At 38.8% G+C, this 23077-nt stretch overlaps 1 protein-coding gene across 1 annotated transcript in view; it reads left to right on the top strand.

The window, feature by feature from the left end:
- LOC134658854 (serine/threonine-protein kinase Genghis Khan) overlaps positions 1–23077 on the top strand; it is a 104344-nt gene that overhangs the window by 15783 nt on the left and 65484 nt on the right. Inside the window, exons 8-20 of the mRNA XM_063514526.1 lie at positions 867–960; positions 1766–1822; positions 2200–2254; positions 2594–2724; positions 4091–4177; positions 4491–4612; positions 10056–10209; positions 11923–12040; positions 12677–12783; positions 16962–17090; positions 19424–19537; positions 20317–20451; positions 22066–22185. Coding sequence (XP_063370596.1) covers positions 867–960; positions 1766–1822; positions 2200–2254; positions 2594–2724; positions 4091–4177; positions 4491–4612; positions 10056–10209; positions 11923–12040; positions 12677–12783; positions 16962–17090; positions 19424–19537; positions 20317–20451; positions 22066–22185 — 1423 coding nt within the window. The remainder of the gene's footprint in view (positions 1–866; positions 961–1765; positions 1823–2199; positions 2255–2593; positions 2725–4090; positions 4178–4490; positions 4613–10055; positions 10210–11922; positions 12041–12676; positions 12784–16961; positions 17091–19423; positions 19538–20316; positions 20452–22065; positions 22186–23077) is intronic.

Raw genomic sequence — 23077 nt, 5'->3', positions numbered from 1 at the left:
GCACTTCTCTGAGGTGCGAAAACATTTTGTTCGAGATGTCGTCTCTTGTTATATACCTCAATGTTAAATTCCGACGTTTCAGCTGAGTTGCACCAGCTGTGGTCAGTGAAATTACATCGCGGTAGACCCGTTTGTGTAATTAAATATGTGTACAAAACGCGAGACTTTAAAGTGTTATATAGATAGTACCTTGCTCGGAAAACATATAAAAACTGAATTTCCGCGTTTTCCCAGAGATAAGACATAGCTAAATCGATTTTTCGCCCACATTTCCACTTCGCACCAATATACAGGAGGCTCCTGTACTATCTCCTATAGTACAGAATAAGTAATAGTACTACCGTACAGAAAAGACCCTTCCTACAAAACCGAAGTTTGACGGCGATTCAGGGTCGAATCATGATATCCCCTTCTAACTTATGGCACTATCCCTTTCAGCTATTTAGGGTTGTCAAAATTCAAGTGTTTATCTTATCTGCGGTCGTGCACGCAAAGGGACGTCAAGTTGTGTCAACCCTAATAATTGCTCGGAGCAATGCTGAGCCGAACGGAGCCGAGTTTGCCCGAAGTCAGGAGTGTCTCCCCGCTGCCTATAGTTCATGCACGTTCCCTAATAAAGGTTCAAGCACTTGACACTCGAATATGTCAACTTTAACTGTCAAATTTAGTATCTCACAACATATTGCATTACGCGTCAACGTCATTCATATAGCTGGTCAAGCAGAACTTGTCAGTAGAAAAAGAAAAATGTAGGCGCGAAGGGATATCGTCCCATAGAAAATTTGAATTTCGCGCCTTTTTCTACTGACAAGATCTGCTTGACTAGTTATAGTTTTCCTTGCTTATAATAATATGTTGTATTACAGAGACATCAAGCCCGATAATGTCCTGTTAGACGCAAGCGGCCACATCAGACTCGCCGATTTCGGCTCGTGCCTACGACTCGGAGATGACGGGAAGGTACGGAACTAAATATTATTGGCGTTACTCATAAACTGCTGCTAACTTAATCAGTTGATGATCGTCGTTTGTCCCTATCTGTCGTTATGCCAAAGAGAGGGGCAAACGACGATCATCAGCTGATTAACTTAGCAGACGTTTATGAATAACGCCATAAGTGGCGAAGTCTAGACTAAGGTAAGGACTCTTTCGCTTACCTTAGGGCGAGATTTGCTTGTATCTTTATACGAATAACCTGTCAACGCGTCCTTATGGCGAGCGACAAAGTGGAACTTTTTTCTTGGAAAATATGTCGATCCCTGAGACTACACTAACCAACTGTGAGCTCGTGAACGGTCTATACGAGTTTTTCTCTAGTCCAAATCTGCTGGCATTTGATGCAAAAATATATTTTTTACTTTTCTGTTCGGAGAGTTAACTTTCAGAAGATGTAGATCGCCGGGTAGAAAATAGCTTTTTCTACTTGGTAGCGTGAAAAAAGTTGCTTTGATGCTTTAGAATAGTCCACAGACAAGACAGCATAGTAGCGCTACCCCCTCTGCCACAAATATACGGTAGTTTTACTCCATTTTCTAGTTAAAATGTCTTTGTGTGACGTCCGTGTCTTTGAACGGACCAATCACGGCACGGGACTCGCTCACCTCGTCCCCCGCACCCCAGTATTTTTGGCAGCATCGGTTTCACGAAATAATTGCTCTAAACTCCGTCTAGAGGATTCCTAGTCTATGGAATAGTCTCTCACCCATTCCGATATCAAATATAATTTTTCGTGGAAGCAGTTCGTTTACCATTGCTATTATTTCAGGTACAAAGCAACGTTGCAGTGGGAACTCCGGATTACATATCGCCAGAGATCCTTAGGGTGACTATAACTTTCTTTAACTCTTTGAACGCCAATAGCCCTTATATTCATCGTGAGTTGTTCCCATAACGCTAAGAACGCTGCACGCTGTAGCACTTATGGTGTACGTATTCAAAGTTACCTTCATGCTTTAGTATCATATAGTTACATCACAAGTTTGGCGTCATATTTTTACGTAAAACAAATGACGATCAATATTTTTAACGTTAACTTGATTAATAATACATGCCATAACGTTTATCACCTCCCTTACGTAACTTGATTAATTTAGCCTTAATGTATTCCACTTCCCTTATTGGCCACCTATTTTGTTATAGTTTTGTGGTGACAAATTTAATTCCGAATCAAGTTAATGTCATTTTAATTTAATCTTTCAGGCGATGGAGGATGGTCAAGGTCGCTATGGCCCTGAATGTGATTGGTGGTCGCTAGGTGAGTGTCAAATTCAGCTCTCAAAAGTACCATTTTTTGAAACAAATATAATTACACCAAAGTAAATAGAAACACTATTTGAAAATCTTAAAATCTACTTATAATAATTACAAAAATCTAAACCTAAACTAAAAGCTAACAAACAAAAAGTTATTCACAAAATGCGCTTCGCGCCCTTCATGCAAAGGAGCCCATCACGGTCGCCGCGTTGCCACGTTGAACCGCGATAGACAACCTTTGCATAAGGAAAGACCAATTTATTTTCTGAAAGCAATATTTAGTTTATAACATTGTAGATAGATTTTCATAATTAACAATCTCATATTTATTCCTTCTCAGGTGTATGCATGTATGAGATGCTGTTCGGAGAGACGCCGTTCTACGCGGAATCTCTCGTGGAGACATACGGCAAGATCATGAACCATGCCCGTTCTTTCAGCTGCCCACCGCCTCTGGAACATGCTAAACAGGTAAACCTACATATTATAAAGTGTCATTCAATAGAACTTGCGAACTATGTAAACAAAAGTTACTAGTAATTTGACATTCAGTGTCAATTTTAGTATGGCGGTTTGTTTACATAGTTAGCAAGTTCTATTGAATGACACTTTATAGACGTGTGTATGTACGAGCCGGTCGGAGAGACGCCGTTCTACGCGGAATCTCTCGTGGAGACATACGGCAAGATCATGAACCATGCCCGTTCTTTCAGCTGCCCACCGCCTCTGGAACATGCTAAACAGGTAAACCTACATATTATAAAGTGTCATTCAATAGAACTTGCGAACTATGTAAACAAAAGTTACTAGTAATTTGACATTCAGTGTCAATTTTAGTATGGCGGTTTGTTTACATAGTTAGCAAGTTCTATTGAATGACACTTTATAGACGTGTGTATGTACGAGCCGGTCGGAGAGACGCCGTTCTACGCGGAATCTCTCGGAGACATACGGCAAGATCATGAACCATGCCCGTTCTTTCAGCTGCCCACCGCCTCTAGAACATGCTGACCAGGTAACCCTACATATTATATAGACGTGTGCATGTACGAGCCGGTCGGAGAGACGCCGTTCTACGCGGAGTCTCTCGGAGACATACGGCAAGATCATGAACCATGCTCGTTCTTTCAGCTGCCCACCGCCTCTGGAACATGCTGACCAGGTAACCCTACATATTATATAGACGTGTGCATGTACGAGCCGGTCGGAGAGACGCCGTTCTACGCGGAGTCTCTCGGAGACATACGGCAAGATCATGAACCATGCTCGTTCTTTCAGCTGCCCACCGCCTCTGGAACATGCTGACCAGGTAACCCTACATATTATATAGACGTGTGCATGTACGAGCCGGTCGGAGAGACGCCGTTCTACGCGGAATCTCTCGGAGACATACGGCAAGATCATGAACCATGCTCGTTCTTTTAGCTGCCCACCGCCTCTGGAACATGCTAACCAGGTAAACCTACATATTATAAAGTGTCATTCAATAGAACTTGCGAACTATGTAAACAAAAGTTACTAGTAATTTGACATTCAGTCTCAATTTTAGTATGGCGGTTTGTTTACATAGTTAGCCCTACATAACCACTCACATGATTCCGATTTTAACAAAAGGTGCCCTGAATTATTGCTCTGACATTTTACAGATACGACAGCACAGTGACATATTATTTTCAAAAATATATAACTTTGTTTCTACTAAAGCATTTACAACGATTCTTTCTATTTTATAAAGATGAAAAACGATGAAATTTGTTTTTATACTATAGTTATGTGCTGATATAATAAAAATAATAATGAAAAATACACATACATGACATGAATTCATTCATTTCAGGTGTCAGACGAAGCGACGGATCTAATTCGGAAGTTGATATGTGCCGCGGACCAACGGCTAGGAAGGAACGGCTTGCAAGATTTCAAGGTAAACTATTGTGCTGAAATAAAGAAAAGAAACGGTTGTCTATTAGTCATAAACTGAGGCGACGCATATCTCCTAGCTGCTTCGCATTGCAATTTCCTCATAAACCGGCTCGTTCTATGTGAATCTGGCTAGTTATAGTAAATAAAACTCACACACAGAGACATCAATACACCTCACACATTGATTGAGGGTTTTTCCCTTTATAAAGCATAAGGGTGTCAGAAAGTATGAAAGATTGTACCCTATCACTTTGAAACAAAATTCAAAACCATGTGGGATGAATAACCTCTTAATCTTTGTTTTTTATTCGCAGAACCACGGGTGGTTCGCTGGCTTAGAATGGGAGGCGCTCCGCGAGATGCAAGCACCATTCGTTCCCGACGTGGCTAGTCCTACAGATACCTCCAATTTTGATGTTGATGACACCGACATTAGGTATAGTTTACTTTTTTTTTTAATCTTTTTACCTTTAGCTGTCCACAAGTAAAAAAATCCCAAGATAAATGCAATTTTGATATTAAAATAATGTTTCAAAATACAATGGAATGGAAGACCTTTTTATAGTGCTCTGGGCGGCTAGGGGATAAACATTAATAGTATTTTATACAATCGGGGATATAATGGAGAGCTTTCAGTCGAGTACCGTGTTTAGGTGCTGAGTTGCCTAAGTAAGGTACGAGGCTAAGTAAGCAACTCGTGTCGATTTAAAAAACTCCCTTCGGTCGTGTTTCAATTTATCGCCACTCGTTTCGTATTTTCCACTTTTCCGCACTTGTATCAATAATAACTATATTAGATTCAATGAAAATTGAATCTCCTATATATTACTTCCTTTCATATTTTACCATTTGTCCGCCAAAGACGTCAACTGACGCGCGCGTTTACAGCCCAATATCAACCTTCGTGCATGCCGATAAGGTTCACGATGCATGGGGGTTTTCGAAAGGGTTAAATGTATGCGTCAACGGTGGCGAGTGGTTACACGAGTATTACTACTTAGTGTAAAACAAAGTCGCTTCCCGCTCTCTGTCTGTCACTATGTATGCTTAGATCTTTAAAACTACGCAACGGATTATGATGCGGTTTTTTTCAGTAGATAGAGTGATTCAAGAGGAAGGTTTATGTATAATTTGTTAACCCGTGCGATGCCGTGGCGGGTCGCTAGTGGAATATAATTACGGTAGAGATCTGAATTCCTTTCACTACAGTCAGGCGTGTCTCACTCCGCGATTTCGTCGCTTTGCTACAGGTAGCTAAAAGTACATCCGTTCGGCCCCAATTTTGGTAAAAGCCATAAGCCGCGCGTGGCGCTGTCGCCACCTAGCGGCCATATCTGTGCTGATCGTAACAGACGCGTTTTGTTAGAGAGTGAGTCTTCTGTACTTAGTACTATTATTTATTCTGTAGTTTTTCGTAAATAACTCGTAAACGGTAGCTCATAGCAGAAAATGTTCTACAACATAACTAATCTACATACAATTTGCTACAAAAAATATACTGAATACTTTATTCTTTATTCTTTATTATATTGCAGTCATGTTCATGTTACATTAGGTGTTACGATTTGAGAATGGTAGGTACATGACACCCTGTAAGGGCACTCAATATTTCTTAAGTCTAGGTAAGTATATGCATGCATCTTATATCAATAGCAATAAAATCTATTCATAATTTTGTACTTTATCGACCTTTATGTAGTATTCAATGTCACTCCTTTTATGAGAATAGTGAGAAATTATGAATTATCATGCTAATTAATATTAAATATAGATGTCCAGGTTAATATATAAATAAATTCAAACAATAAGCAATATGGTCACATTAATTAGTTATTATGTCGTTTTTAGAGTGCATAAATGTCGATAAATGTTTACAATAATATTTTAATAGAACTTAATTAGTTTAATATGGGTAAGTACATAGCATAGCATTATTACAATGTTTGGTCATTTAAAAATTCGTCTATTGTATAGTATGATTTTTCTAGAAGAAGCTTTTTAAGCGTATTTTTAAACTTTTTGTCGCACGGTTCCTGTTTTATACTGTTGGGGAGTTTATTTGTAATTATAATACATTGGTACAAGGGCCCCTTTCTGCACATAGTTAATTTGGTATTTGGTATGGCTAGCTGATTTTTAGACCTACTATTAGTTTTACATACTTCTCCTTTGGTTTTAAACAATTCCGAGTGGTTTCTAACAAAAAGTGCAGACTCAAGTATATATATACACGGTAACGTAAGTAATCTATGTTTTACGAAATGCGGACGACTGCTGTTTGGTATACGTGTGTTTGTCATAATACGGACGCACTTCTTTTGCATTATAAACAAATCATTGGCGTCAGTGCTTGGGTACCACAAGACCACACCATATCGGAGCCACGCATACGCATATGCAAAATATGCTGTAAGCGCAGTTTCAAAATTTGTGTTTCTTTTTAAAATACTTAGCGCATAGACAAATCGTGATAGTTTAGTTTTTACATTTTGAATATGGCTTTTCCAGTTAACGCTACTATCTACAGTTATCCCTAATAATTTAAATTCACTAACTTCTTCAATAGTCTGTCCGTTAATTTCTAGTTTGATATCCAAGGGTTGCTTCTGAATTGGTTTAAATTGAATAATTTTAGTTTTTTTGAGATTTATCTGTAAGTTGTGGTCTGTTAGCCAATCAGTGACGTCTCCAAGAGTTTTCCGTAGGCGGTCGGTACATTCCGTGCTATCTGTAGTCTTTAAAAGTAGTGACACATCATCAGCGAACATAATACATGTTGTATCTATTGTTTTTGGTAGGTCATTGATATATGCGATAAATAGCAGACAAGAGATTACTGACCCTTGAGGGACAGAACAGGTAGCTAGGCGCATTTCCGATTTTACTATTCTAATTTCGTTCGATTCTCTATGGTAGTGTTCGATCTGCACTTGCTGGTACCGGTTTTGCAAGTACGATTTTATCCACTGGTATGCTAAACCCCTGATTCCCATAGCGTATAATTTATTTAGTAGGATGGAGTGGGACACCCTATCGTATGCCTTGGACATATCCAATAGTAGCCCTACTGCGTATTGTTTTTTGTCTATTAGATTTAAAGCTGATTGTATAAATGTGTACACTGCCAAAACCGTAGAACGTTTCTTTCTGAATCCGTATTGATTGGTGTCTAATAAATCATATTTTTCAAAGAAAGAATAAATACGATTTGACATTGTTTTTTCATATATTTTCGATAGGGCGGGAAGCAAAGATATAGGTCTGTATTGACTTACATCATACTTATCGCCACTTGGTTTCAAGACTGGGTTTATTATAGATACTTTGAGAGCGTCCGGAAATGTTCCTTCATCATAAGATTGGTTTACTAGCCAAGCTATCGGAGTGCTTAGTTCTGAGGCGCAGAGTTTAATTAATGTCGGCGGGATTTCATCTGTGCCGTAGCTTTTTTTATTTTTCATGTTTTTTATAATATTGTATATTTCGCGAGTAGTAGTATGATGTATAAATATGGAATTTAACGCGGAGGTAAGAGCCGAGCGTGAGCGCTCGGGCAGCGGGTCGGGGCGCGCGCGCTCGGTCGGCATGGCCGGTGCAGTCTGCGCCGCCGGTCGCGACGATGACTCACCCACCGCTGCGAAGTGCTCATTGAATGTATCTGCTATTTTCTGGGGCGATTCTAAAATGTTACTCCCGAGTTTTAAAGTTATGTTTTTATTTGGTTCTTTTGCGTTTCTGTTTGTTACGCGCTTTATGATAGTCCACATTGACTTTATTTTGTTTTTTGATTTTCCCATATACTTAACGTATGCATTCTTTTTCGATTGGTATATACATTTTTTTAGAAGTTTTTCGTATTTTTTATAGTAATTATTGATTATGTCGTTTTTAGATTTATTTACGAATATTTTAAGTAGTCGTTTATTTTTGCATGATTTTTTCAGACCTTTAGTTAACCACGTGGTTGTATGTCTAAGGCTTGATTGTAATTTTATTTTCTGTTTAGGTATATGTGTATTTAAACATTCTTTTAATTTACCTATGAATACATTGTAATTTGTATTAGTGTCGTTATTTATAGTTATTATTTTAGCCCACTCAATGTCATTTAAAGAACTTTTGAATTTCAACATATTAATTTCACTAAAAATTCTGCCCCAAGTAAACCATTGATCTTGTTTGTTTTGTGATTGTGTATTTGTACTCTTACTTATAATTTCGTACATTAAACCCTTATGATCCGATATGCCGTGGTCTTTTACATCGATATTATAGTTTATCATGTTAGTAAATATTAAATCTATACAGGTACTTGTATTATTCACTTCTCGAGTTGGTTTATTTATTATTTGTCTAAGATTATAGCACATCATAATATCTATTAATTTTTTTGAATACATGTTATTTATATTTACATTAATATTGAAATCACCAGTTATAATGATATTTTTATTTTGTTCACAACATCTAATTTTATTTAATAATTTATCGAGGCAATTGAAAAATGTGTCTATTTCTCGATCAGGCCTATAGATGCAGACTAATATAATTTTTTCTTCAGGGATCTCTATTCCGCAGCATTCCACAATACATTCTTGAGATAAAGCTGCGATGTCCGGCCGTTCTTTATACTTGATGTGTTTCTGTAGCAGAATTGCCACCCCGCCTCCTTGTCTGTGTTTACGATAGAAAGCCGCCGCGTAGTTGTATCCGCTGATTTGTATTAAATCTTTTTGTGATTCAGAAATCCATGTTTCGGACAGGCAAGCTGCATGTATATTGTTATTATTTATAAATAGATCTAATATATGGGATTTGTTTTTGATACTTTGCATATTCTGGCTGTATATTAAAAACTTATTCGCGAAAGGAATGGGGCTCTTCTTGGCTTATTGGGTTTTTTTCTGTATGTTCAGATGTGTTATGTGAGCTAGCGTGGGCTGTTACGTTTTCTTCTGTCGGTATCGTATACTCATATCCATTCACAAACACTTTATCTTTTCTAATGACTGGGTTTAGTCCTCTCTTTCTTGCATATGCTGAAGTGTCCTGCAATAGTTTTCGTTGTCTTAATGCTGTCATGTCCATGAACTCTGATATTGCTAGCCCGGTGTTTTTGAAATTATATTTATTGTCCAGTAGGTAACTTCTCATCCTTTTACTCAGTAATTCTATCTTAAGCGGCCTACGGTAGCCATGTTTGCCAATGCGATTTATCTTCTCGATAAATCCGTTTATGTCTGTACCTAACATGTCGTAGAAAATGTTGCTAACCCGTGCAATGATGTTGTATTCGTTTTCGTCGGGGTACTCGTTTAGCCCGTAAAGGACAATGCAGTTTCCGTGCTGGGCTTCTTCTGTGTTTGGTTGGATTTTTTCCGTAATTTTTTTATTTAGCTGTTCTAATTCTGCATGTAATTTTGTGTTTTCAGCTTCAAGTTTTTTTATATTTATGTTTACATTGTTTATATTTTGCTCAAACTTTTCACTAGGCTCAATATTAAAAAAGATACTAAAGCGATAAAGTTAATTATAATCAATTTTAAAGTCTCTTTTTAGTTTTTTATAAATAACTCTTAAACGGTAGCTCATATCAAAAAATATTCTAAAACATAAATAATTTACATAAAATTTTCTATAAAAAACACATGGAACATTTTTCTCGGGGATTAATATTTAAAAAGATATTAAAGGGGGAATGTTAATTACAATCACTTCTCAGGTCCCTTTTTTTTGGTTTTTCATAAATAACTCGTAAACGGTTGCCCATTGCAAAAAAAACGTTATATTTAAATAATCCTAATAAAATTCTCTACAAAAAATATTATTTATACTTTTTCGCTGTCTACAGTAAAGCAATCTTATTGAATTGTTTTCAGACTGTCAGAAGCGGTGCCGCCACCGTCAGCGTCGTCGGCTTTCTCGGGCCTGCACCTGCCGTTTGTCGGGTTCACGTTCACGGCGGGGAGTCGACTCTCGGACCTGGGCGCTCCCGCCACGCCGCTCAGCCCCGCCAAGAACGCTCCCAGCCAGGTGTGTGTCTTACTTGTCGTATGCTGTGTGACGTCACGACTGTGAACACTTCACCACTTCGATCAACACGGAAGGGATGCGGCATTCGCACTATTTCCCCTCTGCCTAGGTACAAGATCAACTGATCTAGCGCGGGTAATAAAACTAGTTGCGCTCGGATTTTTAACTAGACCGAGTCCAGACGCGCGAGTGAACACAGCAGCAGAAAAAAATGCCTAATTGCTCGGTTTTTTGTTGTAAAAAGAGGTCGGGGACATCAAATTTACAAAAAGAAGGTGTTACATTTCACATGTAATATTTTTTTTACATGTCATATGTTTAATTATATTTAAACACAATTATTATATTTTAGTCTCATGTAATTGTTGGATTTATCGATTTTTCTCGCCCAGTACAAATTGCGGATCGATCGAGCGACAAATCCGACTTCTCATCTCTTGACGAAAATGTGTTAGTGTGCGTGTTGTGACACTTGTGACTCGTCCGTACACAAAAACAGATCGAGGTGTGCAAGATTTGTCTGTGTAGGGTGTCATTTTCTATGTATTTGTGTCATCATTACAGATTGGATTTTGTATGCAAGTGTGTGAGAAGTGCGACTGTGTGCACGTTCCCCCCCGCGAAAAATGGCAGAAGGATTTGAATGTCAAGATATCGCTTGGGCCTATCCCTTCCGACCTGTCGGAAGCCCGTGTTGATCGAAGCTTCACCAGTGGTTTCCAAGCCGCTCTATCTTGTATCCGGTGTATGCATGCATGCCATTGACGTACATCTCAGGACTGGCCTTACGGGCAATAAGAATGGGGCATGAATGGGGCCAGTACAGCGGTGTGACACCGCTACGACGCGATTGGTTGATGAGTTCGCAACACGCGCGTGACTGGTCGCAACTAGTTGCGTTAGGGCTGATTTAGACGGCGCGCGAACTCGTATACGATTTAATCGTCAATTCAGCCGACCGACCAAATGACTCAATGTAATGAAACTCGCATGCGAGTTCTCGCACCGTCTAATTGAGCCCTTAGACTGCACGATTGGCTCGAATTCGTGAGTGACACCATTTTTAGTGCCCGTAAGGCCCGTCCTGAGATATACGTCAATGTTCTTTGTCGTATGCTTATGACTCTGGGACTTCACGACTGTGAACACTTCACCAGTAGTTTCCAAGCCGCTCTATCTTGGATCCGGAGTACGCAGGTATGTATACAAGGTCAGCACTCTTGGGGCTGCAAAACTAAAAACTCTAGATATAAGTACCTTACGTTTATACCCTCCTGTACAATTGACATGTATAGTCTGTCAGTATTAATTTAATGAATATTGAATAATAAAATAAAATATAAAACTGTTCTCCGAGTGGTTGTTAGAAACGGAGATAAACAGCGAACTAGTAGCTTTATAAAACGGGACCCAACTTTAGCTGTTACGTCCAAAGGATACCTATATTGCAGACAGTGTCTATAAGTTGTTTTTTAAAACTTTCGCGTTTTGAAAACATAATAACTCACATTTATGGACGGGTCTATCGTGAAATTTATTTTACTACCTTTATTTACCGACGTTACGACTTTCGACACAGGTTTCACTGGTCGTGGTCGCGGCTGACTGAAACCTCTGTTTTGACATTTTGCTGGGACATCAGTTTGAAGGTGCGACCTTAAAAGTACAGTTATATCAACGATATAACTCAAACTGACTTACATAATTTTGCAGGCTCCATCTAACGCTGGCGACAGGGCGGCCCTGAAAGCCCTAGAGCGGGAAAACGCACTGCTAGCGCAAACCATCGCCGAGTTGAGATCCGGAGGACAACCTTTGGACGTTGGGAGCGGTGAGACCGAATTGATGTTACGTCTGAAATTTAAATCTGTTCTCGGTGTCCGATTAAGGCCCACTTGCACCATTCCACTAACCCGGAGTTAACCGGTTAATCCTGGAGTTACCATGGTCACAAATTTTGACACTAGGTTAACGCTTTAACCGGTTAACCCCGGGTTAGTGGGATGGTGCAAGCGGACCTAAGTTGAAATTTACCATAGCTTGGTGACAATGTAATGTTTTGATACCATGACTAATGATGGAGACCGAAGGTGGACGTAAAACGTTGTGGGAAAACAAGACAACTTTATTGATTTTGGACGGGGAGATGACTATCTGAAGAAAAGTACCATTGGTATTAAAAATATATATATAATTCTAGAATGTCAAAAATTATCATTACCTGTTTGTCGTATTACAAATTAAGTTTATGGTACTATGTTACTAACTTGTTAACGCTACTTTTGTTTTATTTATTTATGACGGGCAGGTTTAATACCAATTCTTCTTATCGTGTGAAGGGATCATAACAAGATAATATTTTGCCAATATCTTGCAACCTCTGCATCTGTAGAGCCAAAAAAATTATAAATACAAATTTCAATATATGTATTCTTGTACATTGTATATATTTTTTTAATTCTTTCAGAGGAATCAATCACATTGAAAGAAGAGCTCGCCGCACTGTCGAAGAGGAGCGCGGAGTTGGAAGCGCAAGTGCGGTGTTACGAGCAGCTCAGCGGCGGAGTGGCGCAGGTGGTTGCTTAAAACCTTTTTCTACTCCAGCACTTAAATGTGTCAATTAAATGACTGACAGTGATATCTAAAGCAATGTCATTTGAATGATTTGTCTATAGGCTCATAAGATGACTGCTAGCAGTCATCTTATGAGTATAATACAACTGCTTTATTTTTTTTAAAGATACAAGTTCCGATCATCTTGATTGAAATAGGTATGTTTTCATTTACAATAATAACTCTTTTTTTTTTTAATAATAACTAAATTTTTTTTAAATAATAACTCTTTTTTTTAATAATAACTTTTTTTTTTTTTTTTTTTTTTTTTTTGCTGCAGCTGTCATAGAAAAAGTAATGTATGCAACAGCTCATAATTGGTTCTTAAAATTCTCGGGTCGTACTTCGACCCTTGAATTTTAAGAACCCTTATTATATCACTGTTGCATAAACTACTATTATAGATTATTTATTATTATTATTGTGAGCCTATTGTGTCCCACTGCTGGGCAAAGGCCTCCCCCTCTTCGTCCATTCATCCCAGTTTTGAGCTATATCTGGCCAGTCGCTCAAAAAGGAGTCTAAGTTATCCCACCATCGCCGACGAGGTCTGCCGGATCCGCGGTTTGACTCGTGGGGCACCCACTCCGTGGTTATCTTGGCCCACATGTCATTCAGCCTTTATAGATTAACTAGCTGTTGCCCGCGACTTCGTACGCGTGGGTTTGTATATTGGTGGTTATATATTCTACATTAGCTTAGAACATTATGCAGCAAGAGATTGCGGTAGGACGGTTAATCATTTCTTAATTATTAATATTATACAACGCATGAGACTTGTCTTTCACAACCTACGAAGTTTCAAGCCCCTAACTGAATAAAATTGTCCTCGATGTAATCCCTAAACCCCCTAATCTATCTAAACCCCCTTAGAAGATTTTTATGTCCTCTATTTAATAAAACCTACTACCTAACTACCTATTTACGAAGTTTGAAGTTCCTAGCTTTAAATAAAATTTGAACCCTATACAAACTTTTAAACCCTTTTTAACCATTTTAGGGGATGATTTTTTTTAAAGCTAAAATTATTTTTCTTGTATTCTAATAATATGCCTTTATACAACGATTCAAGTCCCGCACTCAAAAAAATGTTTGGCCTCCATACAAATTTTCAAACCCTTTTTCACCACCTCGGGGGTTGAATTATCAAAATCTCTGAAATTAGTTTTCTTCTCTTTTGATAAAATACATTTTTACGAAGTTTCAAGTATGTAGCTTTAAATAAAATTTGAACCCTATACAAACTTTCAACCCCCTTTCGACCCTTTAAGAGATGAATTTTTATAAACGCTGAAATTACTTTTCTCGTATTTTAATAATATACCATTTTACAAAGATTCAAGCCTCGCACTCACAAAAATGTTTGATCTCCATACAAAATTTTAACCCTTTTTCACCACCTTGAGGGATTAATTTTCAAAAACACTAAAATTAGTTTTCTTGTATTTTAATAACATATATTTTTACGAAGTATCGAGTTCCTAGCTTAAAATAAAATTTGAACTCCATACAAACTTTCAACTGCTTTTTAACCCTGTTAGGGGATGAATTTTACAAAACGCTGAAATAACTTTTCCTGTCTTCTAATAATATCCCCAAATACAAAGATTCAAGTCCCGCACTCTCAAAAATATTTCATATCCGTACAAATTTTCAACCCCTTTTTTACCACCTTGGGGGATGAATTTTTAAAACCGCTGAAATTAGTTTTCTTGTTTTTTAATTTAATACCTTTTTACAAAGTTTCAAGGTCCTAGCTAAATAAAATTTGCACCCCAGGACAAAGTTTCATCTTCTTTTTTACCCCCTTAGGGGTTGAATTACCTAAAACGTCGCAATTACTTTTTTTTGTCATTGACTATTATGCCTTTCTAAGAAGTGTCAAAGCATTTGTAATGGATTCAAACTTTCAACCCCTTTTTAACCCTGTTAGGGGATGAATTTTCAAAAACGCTGAAATTACTTTTCCCGTCTTATAATAATATCCCCATATACAAAGTTTCAAGTTCAACACTCACAAAAATATTTGATCTCCATACAAACTTTCAACCCCTTTTTCACCACCTTGGGGGATGAATTTTCGAAAACGCAGAAATTAGTTTTCTTGTTTTTTAATATAGTACATTTTTACAACGTTTCAAATTCCTAGCTTAAAATAAAACTTGCACCCCATACAACCTTTCATCCCCTTTTTAACCCCCTTAGGGGTTGAATTTTTCAAAATCGCTTCTTATCTCTTGTACACTTTATAAATTCAACCTAGTGTGCAAATTTCAACTTTCTAGCTTTTGTAGTTTCGGCTCTGCGTTGATGAATCAGTCAGTCAGTCAGTCAGTCAGTCAGTCAGTCAGGACACTTGCATTTATATATATAGATAATAATAAAAACACTAACCCTTTGACGGCCAAAGGCATCACAAGACGCGCGGCTGTAGGCCAATATCAACCTTGGTGCATTCCGATAAGGTTCACGATGACGCGGCACACACGATGGGCGTGGCGTTCAAAGGGTTAATTAAACTGGGTCACAGAATAAATATTACTAGGTACAGAAGATTCACTCTCCAACAAACGCGTCTATTACGACAGATATGACCGCTAGGTGGCGCAAGCGCGAGCAGGCGTCCGGTCCGTAGCGGTGCGCAGCAACCACTATGACTAGACATCAAAATTGGTGTGGGCCGCATGTACTTTTTTTGGGTCTTAATGAGGAGCTACTGGACCAACTCGAGCGTTTGCAAAACATTTGTATTCGATACATTTTCGGTCTACGTAAGTTTGATCATGTATCCCAGTTCCGATCTCAGCTTGGCTGGCTTCCGATTCGTCGTCGAAGAGATGTGCATGTCCCGTCATTGCTTTTCAATGTACTATTTAATCCTGCTTCGCCACCTTACCTTTCCGAAAGATTTAGTTTCTTAGCTGCTGGTAGTGGTCACCGTCTTCGATCAAGCGCCAACCTTTCACTCGCAGTTCCACCCAATATGACGCGCACTTACAAAAAATCCTTTACTGTCCACGCCGTGAAGCTATGGAACGAGATACCGGTTTCCGTGAGGCAATCCCAATCTGTAGCATCACTCAAGGAGAGGCTTAAAAAATTGTGACTTTCCGATACATAAGTAATTCGGTTTTCCTCGATTAGTACTTCTTTAGTTTCCTTTACTTTTCGGGTTCGAGCTCATATCTATGTATTTATGATATATATTGAATATTTATTTATTAATTTTATTTAGGTTATATTTATATATGTACGCTTTATTTTTATTTATTTAAGTATTTCTATTTATGTTTATATGTATTATTTGTAGCAATGTGTATTCAAAACTTGCATTTCATTAATTTTAGTGATTGTACACTATTGTTTTTGTTTATCATTCATCGTTACTTGTTTTGTTTTATTCGTTTCCTCAAAGGTTAACTGAAAGAGATCCCATACAGGGATAAGTTCGCCTTTGTTGTATTTAATTTACTCTGTAACTATGTTTCTCGTGTTTTTATTTCCATGTGCAATAAAGTATATACATACATACATACATACTTGTAGCGACGCAACGAAATCGCGGAGTGAGCCACACCTGACTGGGTCGAGGGAAAGGGAATATAATAATAATATATTTATTTACAGATAACAAGATCCATACATTACATAATTAATACAATAAATTAAATTAAACTAAACTAAAAACATAACTACAATAGCCCAACAGCACTTCTGTTGTCCATGTGCAAAGCGTTCCATTTGCGAACTATTGGACAATTTAAACTGTCAATAACAGTGTTCAGAAGGCTGCTGGGGCTGTCCCTAACGCCCAAAAATAAATATGCCTTTCCCAGTTTCATTATTTAGTGCGCAAATGCTTGGAGGATATAATCAAACGGAGACGCCATGTAATTTTCTGTACAAAACAGTCTGCCGATTTTTGCGGGGGAGGGGAACGTCAAATGTATGCGTAACGTAAAAATAGCCATGTCAGATAAACGTCAGTCCATACATTGTGTATGACCGTTGGCCGCCTATTTTCGACAGAGGGGAAAGCCTGTCAATGGCTACTCCGTTTAGTTGTATCCTCGAAGCGCAAATGTAATGTTTTATCCTACAACTTGCATAACCGTTTCGACGTTACTGATTACTTTCAGGACCCGTCGGCGCCCCAAGACCTAGTAACGAGGGTGCGAGACCTGGAGGTGATGGTCACCACCCTCAATCTTGAGAAGGAGGAACTCGTCAAAGACAAAGTGGATTCCACCGAGAAGCTGAGGTTGCAGGTACATAAACTTAACTGTATTAGAACAAATTAAATTATTTTCAGAAAATATTCTAATACATTGATTGGTAGCGCCATCTCTCTCGCTAAAGCTTTGGATTCCTCCGAAAACGGTGCCGTCATATTACGGCCGCTATATAGCGTTGACTGACGTCACTAGAACGTTGTCTATGTAAACAAGATGGCGCGGTTTCCTAGACGGCGTTACGTTACGTTGATTGTCAACGTAACGTAAGATGACGGCCGTCATGACCTTGTCGATAGTTTCGTGAACGTTTTATTAGATAGCGGTGACGCCATTTTGAATAAATGACACGAGATTTGAAGAAATGATTCCGTACTACGATTATTTTCCTCTTCTGATGATATTTCATCCTCCAAGTAAATTATAGATGATCAAGCAAATCTTGTCAGTAGGAAAAGGCGCGAAATTCAAATTTTCTATGGGACGTTATCCCATCGCGCCTACATTTTTCAAATTTGCCGCTTTGACCTTGGTGGCTGACGGTGTGTTATGACGCCGTGGTACTTTCCACATGTCGCCACCGTAAAGACGGCCGTCTTTTGCTGCCGCTATATGACGGCACCGTTTTCGGAGGAATCCAAAGCTTAACTCGGTATCACCTGAGATGATCCAGTTAGGAAGGTCGAACCATACTGTTCTACCTTAGAGGTGGCCAGGGGGCGCCATAAGCCTTCAGTAAGAAGTGCATATACATGGAAAAATTCGACCTATGCCGCTGTGGCCCGGTGGCCGAATGGCTCAGGCACCTGCCGCGATAGCAGAGGACGCTGGTTCGATTCCAGCCTGGGGCACTGGAGGCCTTGGTCACTTTTTCTTAGTATATGACATTTATTCAAAGTTTATAAACTTAACTATCATCACTACATAGTATAAAACAAAGTCGCTTCCCGCTGTCTGTCCCTATGTATGCTTAGATCTTTAAAACTACGCAACGGATTTTAATGCGGTTTTTAGGGTTCCGTAGCCAAATGGCAAAAAACGGAACCCTTATAGATTCGTCATGTCTGTCTGTCTGTCTGTCTGTCCGTCCGTATGTCACAGCCACTTTTCTCCGAAACTATAAGAACTATACTGTTGAAACTTGGTAAGTAGATGTATTCTGTGAACCGCATTAAGATTTTCACACAAAAATAGAAAAAAAACAATAAATTTTTGGGGTTCCCCATACTTCGAACTGAAACTCAAAAATTTTTTTTTTCATCAAACCCATACGTGTGGGGTATCTATGGATAGGTCTTCAAAAATGATATTGAGGTTTCTAATATCATTTTTTTCTAAACTGAATAGTTTGCGCGAGAGACACTTCCAAAGTGGTAAAATGTGTCCCCCCCCCCCCTGTAACTTCTAAAATAAGAGAATGATAAAACTAAAAAAAATATATGATGTACATTACCATGTAAACTTCCACCGAAAATTGGTTTGAACGAGATCTAGCAAGTAGTTTTTTTTTAATACGTCATAAATCGCCTAAATACGGAACCCTTCATGGGCGAGTCCGACTCGCACTTGGCCGCTTTTTTATTAATAGATAGAGTGATTCAAGATGAAGGTTCATTTTTAATTTGTTAACCCGTGCGAAGCCGGGGCGGGTCGCTAGTCTTCCTATAAACAAACAGTTGTCAGTATGGAATGTGCATGAACTGTAGGGGGCAGCACAGGAGTCTCCTGTTTATTAGCGCGAGGTGTAAATGTCAAGCTTAAGCTTCCAATGTGTCCCACAAGATGGCAGAACCTACAATCCACAAGAAAGCGTACATGAACTGTTGAGGTGAAACGTACATGAACTGCTGAAGATGGCAAACCCTACAACACGCACGACCCCTATACAGCCGCGAGTCATCTTAAACAATCCGTCAAGATGTTACATGTCTTTACAACCAATAACTCTTTGGTAATATTTTTGAAAAAAAGTTGAATCCGTCGGCGCAATATTAAGTTAACGCACCTTTAGAGTGATGTCACTCCGTCTCCGTTGTCAATACCATAGAGAAATAAGTAAGACAAGAGTGCTCACTCTACTCGTCTACATCTAGCATCGAGTAGCGGAACTATCAGTACTGCTACTTGACAATAGATGTAGCACCAACCGGAAAGTCTTATCTCAACAGCATAAGACTTTCCGGTCGATACTACATCTATTGTCAAGTAGCAGTACTGATAGTACCGCTACTCGATGCTAGATGCTAATAGTCTTTTTAGTACTAAAACTGATGTATGGAGTGAGCACTCTATGTATTTTTTTCTCTATGTCAATACCGTGTTATTAAATAGGCCGCCATGATTTCTACATGTTTACCGTCTTGTTTCAGGATAAAGAACTGAAGGATGCCGTGGCGCAGAGGAAGCTAGCGATGACGGAATACAACGAAGTGACGGACCGCCTGTCGGAGTTGCGGCAACAGAAACAGAAGTTGTCGCGGCAGGTAATATACACATGCACACACACACACACACACCCGCACGCACACACACACACACACACTCACAGACAGACAGACACACACACACACACACACACACACACACACACACATAATATCCCTCCAACCAAATCTAGCAATATTCTCAAATATTGTCAAAGTTTGAGAACACACAAGGCGAGCGTAACGGCCAGTCTCTGTTCAGATAGTCTCTCTGCTTTGCCTTAAGGTTGACTGGTAGAGAATGCTTTCGGCATTAAGTCCGCCTTTTGTACGATAAGTTTTTCTTTTGTGTAATGAAGGTTAAATAAATAAATGGTCCGATCAATTCTAGGAATTTATTTTTTTATAAGTCTTGTTAAGTTAGTAAGTGATGGACGGAAACAGATGAATGCAAATAATAGACTCCAAATGTATTGATGATATCGATTTTCAGTCAAGTGTAATTTTTTATTAATATAGGAGGTCAAACCGTGCAAGATATTTAACGATACACTGGGGGATACCTCCAATTGAGGGGGGATTTAACCTTTTGGACGCCAATGACCGATATATCCGCACCGTAGGTTCAACACCAAAGACCGATTAATCGGTCACAGACCACAGAGCAATATCGACCTACGTGCATATACATAAAGTTCAACTTCAGTTTTGACACTTCAATGATGTGGCGTCTGAGTGACAGCTTTTGTGTTTGACACGGCGTGGAAAAGGTTAAACCTTCTCGAGACAGTGGTGTAGCTTGTAATATGCTTATTTAAATATTTTTATCTTTTTTTCAGGTTCGTGACAAAGAGGAAGAGCTGGAAGTAGCCATGCAGAAGATAGATGCCTTAAGACAGGATATCCGTCGTTCAGACAAGGGCCGGCGAGAGTTAGAAGCACGACTCGACACTGCCATCTCAGAGGCTACTAAAGTAAGTGGACTGTAGGGCGGGTGTGTGAACTGCCATAGACAAATATAATAAGACAAGAGTGCTCACTCCATACATCAGTTAGACTATTAATTTCAGTGTCATCTAGCATCGAGTAGCGGAACTATCAGTACTGCTACTTGACAATAGATGTAGCACCGACCGGAAAGTCTTATCACAACAGCATAAGACTTTCCGGTCGGTGCTACACCTATTGTCAAGTAGCAGTACTGATAGTTCCGCTACTCGATGCTAGATGCTAATAGTCTTTTTGGTACTAAAACTGATGTATGGAGTGAGCAATCTGTGTGTTTTTTTCTCTATGTAACTGCTGCCTTTTTAGGGTTCCGTACCCAAGGGGTAAAAACGGGACCTTACTACTAAAGTGTCATTCTATGGAACTTGGTATTTATTTATACGAACTGCCGTATTTAAATCATTATTCAGAGACAATTTCAATATGGCGGTTTGTTTCATAGGTAAGTTCCATAGAATGACATTTTAATACTCCGCTGTCCGTCCGTCTGCCTGTCATCAGGCTGTAACTCATGAACTGTGATAGCTAGACAGTTGGAATTTCCACAGATGATGTATTTCTGTTGCCGCTATAACAACAAATATTAAAAACAGAATAAAATTAATATTTAATTGGGGCGCCCATACAACAAACGTGATTTGTTTGCCGTTTTTTTGCTCGATTTTAGCAAAGAGAATTAAAAAGACATAGAGTGCCCTGCCCACTCCATACATTAGTTTTGTTACCAAAACGACTATTATTTTCGTAGTCGGCATCTAGCGTCAAGTAGCGGAATTATCAGTACAGCTACGCGCCACTATGTGTTCTTAATTCTCTTTGATATTACTTGGCCGTTTTTTTTATGGATTGTCGTGCAACTGTGAAGGTAAAATTTCCTTTAGTCTGCAAGGTGATTTTTTCAAATGGGGTCTCTATTGTTTCCCAAATCGTTTTAAGCCATAATGTATTGTTTGCCCGCATTTTGGTTAGTCATAATTCATTTGGTTCAGAAACGCGTCACTTTTCAGGATTGCCATAAAACAAACCTAACCTAACCTATCTATAGGATAACCTAACGAAAATCCTGAAATGTTAACGGTTTCAGTTTTATAACTAATGATAATATGACAAACAATACATTATGACTTAAAACTTTATGGGAAACAACGGGACCCCTTTTCAATGCGACTCTTATTTCATTTTAACACGTGAATAGGTTGAGTTGACTCATGTGATGTTTCATTATGTGTATGGCAGGAGGACGTGGGAATATATGCTACCTAGCATACTAAATAATATACCTGAAGAAATATATAAAAATAGCCTCGAAAATAAAAATAAATGTAAAAACGCGTTCAAGAAATATTACATAACGGATGGGAATGTGTGATGACAGGTGTTACCTGATAACTGTTTACCTACCTTATTTGTTCCTTTTGTGTCTAGTATATAAGTACTTACCATATAAACACTCAACATGCAGTTTGAGCGTAGTGCATTTGCACCACGCATAAATTTTCATAAGTTTCTGTGGCTTAGTTCTAAGTTCTTTGTATTATGTTTTTGTGATGTGTAGATAAAAAAAAAAAAAAAAATTCTAGGAGCGTAAATTGCGTGAAGAGAGTCTCCGGTCAGTACGAGTGGAGGCAGGTGGGGGCGGGCCTGCCGGTTCCGCGGCGGCCGACGTGGCGCGCCTGCAGGCCGAGGTGGACGCGCTAGAGGTACCCACCAAAGAGTATTAAATCACTACGTTTTAAGAGTCGGCACTCTCGAACAAGCCTTAAACCGAATTAAGAACGTACATTGTGCCAACACACCAAATACATGTCAATACTGCCAACACAAAAAAAAACAACGCTAGGGCTCGACACTTCCGGTACCTAATGTTTATCGATATCGATAAATGTGCGATACGTGCTGTTGTACTGTACTACTGTAAAAGTAAATTTTGAGAATCAGGTGGATTAATAAAATAAATGCAAAATATAAAAATAATTTTATTTTACATAATAAAGATAAGATACAGATAGTTTTATATTTACGTAGGCATATTACAATACGCTTATAAACGCAAATAAAGCTACAATCTACTTAGCACTCCTGCAAACACTGAGTCTTGTCTGTGAAGGCTGTGAACTCCAACTTCCCACAAAGGGAAAAAGCTGTCAGGCTTATTTACATTCACTTGTAGATATTCAGAGGTGAGGTTGGAGTTTCATTCAGCCTTTGTATAGGTAAATATTCCAAATCCTCATTACCTGTTACCTTTACCCATAATCTTCGATCAACACGGGCTTCCGACACGGAAGGGATAGGCCCAAGCGATATCTTGACATTCAAATCCTTCTGCCATTTTTCGCGGGGGGGAACGTGCACACAGTCGCACTTCTCACACACTTGCATACAAAATCCAATCTGTAATGACGACACAAATACATAGAAAATGACACCCTACACAGACAAATCTTGCACACCTCGATCTCTTTTTGTGTACGGACGAGTCACAAGTGTCACAACACGCACACTAACACATTTTCGTCAAGAGATGAGAAGTCGGATTTGTTGCTCGACCGATCCGCAATTTGTACTGGGCGAGAAAAATCGATAAATCCA

Source organism: Cydia amplana, chromosome 23 (assembly GCF_948474715.1).
Source record: "Cydia amplana chromosome 23, ilCydAmpl1.1, whole genome shotgun sequence".
NCBI lineage: Eukaryota > Metazoa > Arthropoda > Insecta > Lepidoptera > Tortricidae > Cydia > Cydia amplana.
This window is presented reverse-complemented; position numbering and strand designations above follow the sequence as displayed.